The 6,409-nt window shown below is 51.7% G+C and overlaps 1 protein-coding gene across 9 annotated transcripts in view; it reads right to left on the bottom strand.

The window, feature by feature from the left end:
- Nucleotides 1-160: 160 nt before the first annotated feature.
- Nucleotides 161-6,409, bottom strand: part of SH3GLB2 (SH3 domain containing GRB2 like endophilin B2) — a 16,520-nt gene continuing 10,271 nt past the window's right edge. For 5 of the 9 annotated variants that reach the window (XM_008642234.2, XM_017745531.1, XM_008642235.2 and 2 more), the window contains 5 exons: nt 3,883-3,972; nt 3,585-3,685; nt 3,072-3,086; nt 2,221-2,482; nt 161-1,577 (listed from right to left, as the gene is read on the bottom strand). In XM_008642234.2, coding sequence (XP_008640456.2) covers nt 1,470-1,577; nt 2,221-2,482; nt 3,072-3,086; nt 3,585-3,685; nt 3,883-3,972 — 576 coding nt within the window. In that variant the 3' untranslated portion in view covers nt 161-1,469. The remainder of the gene's footprint in view (nt 1,578-2,220; nt 2,483-3,071; nt 3,087-3,584; nt 3,686-3,882; nt 3,973-6,409) is intronic. The other 4 variants (XM_017745530.1, XM_008642237.2, XM_017745533.1 and 1 more) reach the window with 1 other exon arrangement.

Here is a 6,409-nt window from a genome sequence, read left to right as displayed (position 1 = left end):
GCAGCTTTGTTTTGCTTTTAACCCCAGCTTCCAAGCCTAGAGTAGCAGGAGGGCACTGCTTTCACCTGAGCTGCTCCCTTTGTCTCCCTGCTTGTCTCCACAGCCCTGTGGCTGGGGAGCAAGGACAGCCCTGAGCCCACAGAAGATGCTGAGGCAGGAGGTCAGGCAGTTTGTTTATTGGCAAATAAGTGCTGAAACCCATGAGCCCCACAAACACAGGTGCTCAGTGCCCGTTACATTAGAATGGTCACGATACCTTTGGGGAAAGTGCAAAAGATCAATAAACAAGCAAAGTTAGTTCTGACATACCCAGGGGAAGGTTGTGAACAGAGAGCTTGGTGCAGGTGAGTTTCTCTTCCATCCAGCTTGAGTGGAAAACTCATGATACATCAAGTGGAAGTCCTTTAAGTGAGCTCTAGCTAGGAGTTCATTCCAGAGTGAGCGGGCACACACACACCTGAGCTAAACCAACCCATCCCTCCAGGACAGCCTGGGTCATGGTGTGTGTATGGCCAAGAACAGCTCTGTGTTGGGGGTCACAGCAGGTGGGACTGTCCCTTTCTGCACTAGGATGCACCAAGTCTGTTCACTGCTGACATGGGAGGGGAAACATTCATTAAATCAGTGATTCAGGGTGGAAATAAAGTCAGGCTAAAACATGCCTGGACAGACACACTGAAAGAAAAGCCTGGACAATAACACAGGGAGCAAAGCTTGTAAAAAGGCTTGTAAACTTTGCAGTCCAAGAGCAATTTCCCAGAGGAAATGCAAGCGAGATGCATGGTCCCTTGCACGAGGTTTGGGGTTAGGCCCTACGGTAGCAGGGTGGTTTCCACAAAGAAATCTTCCAGCTTCAGGGGACGGGGGTAGGTGGGAGCCTCCAGGCCCCAGGATGGTGAGTGTGGCTCTGCTGGTCTCCCACGGGTGAGCAGGGTGGGTGGGTTTAACAGGCTCCTAAATCTCAGCTGCAGCCTTCTTGCTTTATGTGCTGGGACATGTCAGAGAGGGTGTGCAGGACACTTCCCTACTGGAGTGCTCGATGGTTGGACTTGGGCAATTCTGCTGCTGGAGAAGAGAGGAGGGGAGGGGCAGACAGGCACTAACCCACACCAGACATGAGGGAAGTGTAACTGGTGAGCAGCTGCTGAGGGACACAGCTCGCTCGCCCTGGGAAAGCCACTGTGAGGAACAAGACTGGGGCCGGGAAGGGAAAAAGTAATCAAGGAATCTTGTGCCATCAGGACTAACCTCAAAGCAGGCTGCACTGGTAGGTAACAAATTCAGTCTTGGGTGCCATCAGCCCTTTCCCAAAACCTCACCATAACAGTTTTCCCACTTCTTTCCCATAATTCCCATATTAGCAATGGAGTGTTGACCCTGAAGAGAGCAATGGTCTCGGATGAGGAAATCCGCATTAGAAGTGCCAGATGAGGGATGCATTCTGCTTGTACATTCTTCTTCCTTAACATTTAACTTAACAGTTCCAAATAAGTGACAGGAACTTTCCCTTTCTGGTTCCCTCTTTCCCCTATGAGCCAGTCTGGATCCATGCCTGGCAGGCTGTACACAGTGATCATCTGGGGAGAGAAGACAGCACATTAGACAGGACCTTACTCTGCAGACAGAGCCAAGAAATTAAGTCAGATGGGGACTGAAAGAACAGTAATTCCTGAAGTTCATTTAGCAGGCATCAGTGCCCTTTCCCTGGAGCTATCTGCAGCTTTAACACCAGATCTATGGAAAACTGCCCAGTGATGTCCCTGTTGCTTTTTCATTCTCCAAAGTGACTCAAGGTACTTCTACATGTTGCTTTGTCATCCCTTCTGAATATAGAAGTTCAGTCTAGAGAACAGAAGAGTTTCCAACGTGCTGATTTTTCTTTTTTTCTCAGCATGATTAGAGCAGGCCTCCAGCCAACAGCTTATCCTATGGCTCTGGATAAGGCAGCTGTATTTGAGGGTAACAGTGAAGATACTGAGTATTGGAGTATTTTATTTTGGGCTCCAACAGGAACTGAGGAGTTATTTGGGTGATGTTAAATAGTAAATGGCAGTGAGCACAAGCTCACTGCAACTCAGCAGATACTGGTATCCAGGTAAAGACTCTATTATTTCATAAAGCAGGTTTTAGGGGCAGCAAAAGGAACCAAAGTCCTTGTTGGGCACACCACAGGCTGCTGGGCAGTTATAGCCAAATCCAACACTCAGGAAAGCCACCAACCTCATCTGCAAGAAGTGCCAGCTCGGTGCTGTCAGCCGCTTCGTAGTCGTAGAGGACTCTGGCCCTGCGTGTCCCACTGGCAGGAGGCTTGACTTCGTTGGGGTTTAGCACACCCTCTGCTACGGTGTTGGGCACCCCAACAATTGTGGGCACCACTGGAATTGTAGGCACAGCAGGGAGCGTGGCAGCAGCAACAGCTGGAGGAGAGGTAGCGGCTGCGGGAGATGCAGATTCCGCGTTGCCTACGAATGTGCCTGAAAATCTTGCACAGGAGAGAAAAGCACAGTTCAGTGAGGCTCCAGCCTGAGGAACCACGAGCTCTTCCTTTCAGCAGTTGCACTGCAGAGATGATGCTCGAGAATTGCAGCCTACATACCCAGCTGTAACATACCCACACTGCCCTTCATGTGGGGAAATACCCTCAGTTCTCAGGTGAGACTGTGCAGCAAGTGACACTTGTCTGCCTGTTTTGACTCCAGTGCCTGTTTCAACAACTTGCAGAGTACCAGACTGACATGTGACACTGCAGAGGGGGCTGGACAGGTACTGCTCTCGGCTCTGTGTGACTGGGTCCATTGTGCTGTGTCCTTGCCCTGCTCTCACATGGTCTGTGTTACCTGTTCTGCCTGCTAATTCTTCAGCAAAGGGATGGGCATTGCTGCTGTTGAACTGGATGCCACAGCTGGAGGCTCCCAGCCCTTACAGGCTCTCTAGAGAGAGACAGTAATGGAGCTCAGGCTCAGTTATCTAAGGGGGTACAGCTCTGGCCCTGGCAGTGATCACACAGAGATCCCAGAGTCACTGGGGGGAGGAGAGCCCTCAGAGATCATCCTGGCCAATATCATACTTACATTTCTCCTTTGGAGCTGCAGGCATGGAAAAAGAACGGAACAGGAGTGTGAGTGATCACATAGAGGCAACAGCCCCTCCTGGGTCAGGCCTGTGCTGGTGTGACACTACCAGACAGAACATCCCAGCCCACCCCACCCCACGGGATGTGCAGCCAGCAGCACGGAATATGGAATCTGGGATTTGTTACTGCTGCAGCAGAGCATGCTCAGGCTCATTGCTTGGCAACAGGAATTTGAGTCTCGTGTGATCTAACTAATTTAGAGGAAGAATGTTCAAACTCCTGTGGCCATCGTGCTTTGAGAGGAATGTAAAAAGCCAATGGCAAAGCCTGCTCCAAATGCATCACCACCACCAGGACTGGTCACCACTCTGTAAACTCAGAAGCTCTGTCAGAGTTGTGAGGGCACTTTATAACTTCTGCCCAACATTGATGTGGGAGGGGGAAGGAGCCCTGAGCTGGGGGTAAGGAGACCAATAACCCTCAGAGAAGTAAAAGCAGTCTCTTGTCTTACCTGCCCAGTTGCTTCTGCAGGTCCAGCATGAACTGGTAGCACTGAGCATAGTAGTTGGTCTGAGACTCCACAAACTCGTGGAGACAGCGAAGATGATTCACCTGGAGGGAAAAGGACCATCAGCTTGACTGAGTTTGGTTACAAGGCACAGAAACTCTTGCTGCAGCTACTACCCCCTTGAGGTACCCCAAATTTACCACCTCTTCTACCTCTATTCCACATGCAGGACTCTATAATCCTCTTGGCAGGAGCCAAAAGTCTTAGTCCCTTTCACCCCCAGGTGCCCAGGAGGACTCACGTGTGTGCTGCTGATCCCCTCCAGCAGCAGCCGGGTCACCTCTGCCTGGCGGTCGAACTCGGTCTGGGTGAGCCTCAGCTCGTGCTCCGCCTGCAAACAGGATGGGGGCTCAGGCAGCACAGGGCAGGAGCCCTGTTCTGTCTCTGCAGCCCTCTACCTTCACACCCCCTCTTTGGCAGCAAGACACAGGTGCTGCAGGATCCACGTGCAGCTGTGACACTGAGCAGCAGGCACAAGAGACCCTGGGTTGGGATCCCAGAGACCTCTGGCTGCATTTCAGCTTAATTCCTTCTTAATCCTACACTGGGTCACTGCAGGTGATGGAATGGCAGCTCAAAACTGATGCATCAAGCAGGGAAGCTCCTTTGTTAATCCTGAGGTATGTGGAAAGCCAGTCCCATGCCAGCTCCTGTCCCTTTAGTCCCCTCTTTCTGCACCTGCACGCATAGGAATGTCACAGCCTCCCTAGGCTTCTCTCTGGAAGAGCAGTAGATTCCTTTTTATCACCCCAGAACAAAGGCTGAGGCCAGGCAGTATTTACCAAACTGCTGCTGCTAATTAAATCTGCAATGGAGATGAACATCCCAATCCAACTTCTACCCAAGAGTCTCCTTTGGGGCTAGTTACTGATTCTGAGCTAGGAGGAATTAAACACTGGTGAATAGCAGGCAGCTCCACAGCAGGCTTTGGGAATCCAGAGACAGACTCACACTGGAGACCCATCTCTCCCCCACCACCAAACAGTGCATTTACACTGGGGCAGTTTCTGGCAGTACCAGAATACCCAGGTGGATCCTGGTAAGGAATTCTCCAGAAGTGCTGGAGCAGCCAAGTGTTCTGGTGCCAGCTCTCCCCTCCTGCTGATGGAAAGGGGTGACAAGCAAGCCCACGTGTTCTCTCCAGCATGCAGTATTCCTCAACACCTTAATTCCTTAATTCCTTAACAGTGCTGGAGTCCTCTTGGGATGTGCTGTGGCTGGTCACAGAAGAGCAACACCCACTCAGCTCCAGCTCACTGGAAAGAGAACCCTTTCCCCTCCTCCAGGAGCGTGCAGCTCAGAGAGCTGCCCTGGTGCACGGGTTCCTTTCACTGCTTTGGGAATGCCCTGACCATTCTGGCCCAGGACTGACATGTCTGGAATTGAGCCCAGAGGGCTGATCCAGCCCGGCTGACAGTCTCAGAGCAGAGGCCACATCACTGGTGACCCCAGAGGAGACCCAGTATTCTCAGCAGGACAAGCTGGAGGTGCTGCTGGGGCCAGCACAGCTCTCTACCAGTGTAGAGCCAGGCTACAACAAAGAAATGCTCTGACTGTCTTTTAATCAGATTTGTCTATTTTAAGCTGCAACTCAACTGATCTATTTTCTTGCATCCTCTGTATGAAGGGGATTATTTAAAGGAGAAGGGGGAATGTAACAGGAAATACCAGTGCAATGCCTTCAAAACACCAAGTGATTCTTGCTCCCATGAACTGAGACTCCAGTATTCAGAACTATTTAAACTTGTGCCAGGCAGATGCAGCTCCATTTGGTGCTGCCTGGGATTTGCCTCTCCCTGCCAACTCTGAGCAGTTGCAGGATGTAGTTTCCTATAAAGCCAGAGCTGGATGGTGACCTGGGAGGCCCCTTCCAGTCTTGTGCTTCTCCAAGACATGGAGAACTTCAATATTTACTTACATACTTCGGTCTACCCAAGCAGAATAACCCAAAGAGAGAGGATAGAGGAACAGATCTTTGCATGCTCATAGCTAACTGTAGCCAGCTTGTTTGGTTGAGGGACTGAAGGATTTAAAGAACAGGAAGAGCTGGTTTGGGAACAGCCAGTCCATTCTGCAGATGCCTTTGGAATAAGGCAGCAACAGGCTGCTGTCATGCACAGCACACAGAACTTCTGCCACTCTGCACTTCAGGCTTCACAGCAATGCCTGCTGGGGGTGTTCAAGGTGTGAAAGGAACAGGATCCCAAAAGGTGTCTCTGGAAGTTCCCTGATGTGCTGGAGCTCCACAGAGAGCTCACCTTGGTCTCAGCCCTCCATCCACCTTCATGGACAAGTCACACTTCCCTTCCAGAGCCTCCATGGATCAGAAGGGTAAGTGCAGCTCACCCAGAGAGAATAAACTCCATGAGGCTTCAAACCTCCCTCCACCCTACCCCCGACCGAGCTGTTCCCTGCAGCAGCTGGGGCTGGGCACAGGAAATGCTCTGTCCTTGCTCCAGCTCTGTGTAGAGCCAGCTGGATGGATTAGGCCAGGGGCTACCAGAGGCACACGGAGGATCAGAGCCTTGGCCACAGGAGCAGAGCTGGATCACACCTCAAGCATCACCTCTGCTCCTGTCACACAGTGCAGTGTTCTGAGCCTCCTTTTACCACACGCAGACACGCCTGGATGCCAGGGAAGTGTCTCCCACCAGGGACAGCCAACGGGCCCATGGCTCATCCCAAGCCACTGTCATTGCACTGAACCACACAGAGGGATCAGGGCTGGGGCACACAACAGCAGCAGCCCCTGAACCTCCCCTCTCTGC

Source organism: Corvus brachyrhynchos, unplaced genomic scaffold (genome assembly GCF_000691975.1).
Source record: "Corvus brachyrhynchos isolate BGI_N302 unplaced genomic scaffold, ASM69197v1 scaffold59, whole genome shotgun sequence".
NCBI classification, from domain to species: domain Eukaryota; kingdom Metazoa; phylum Chordata; class Aves; order Passeriformes; family Corvidae; genus Corvus; species Corvus brachyrhynchos.
The sequence above is the reverse complement of the archived record's forward strand: the minus strand, read 5'-3'. Positions and strand labels throughout refer to the sequence as shown.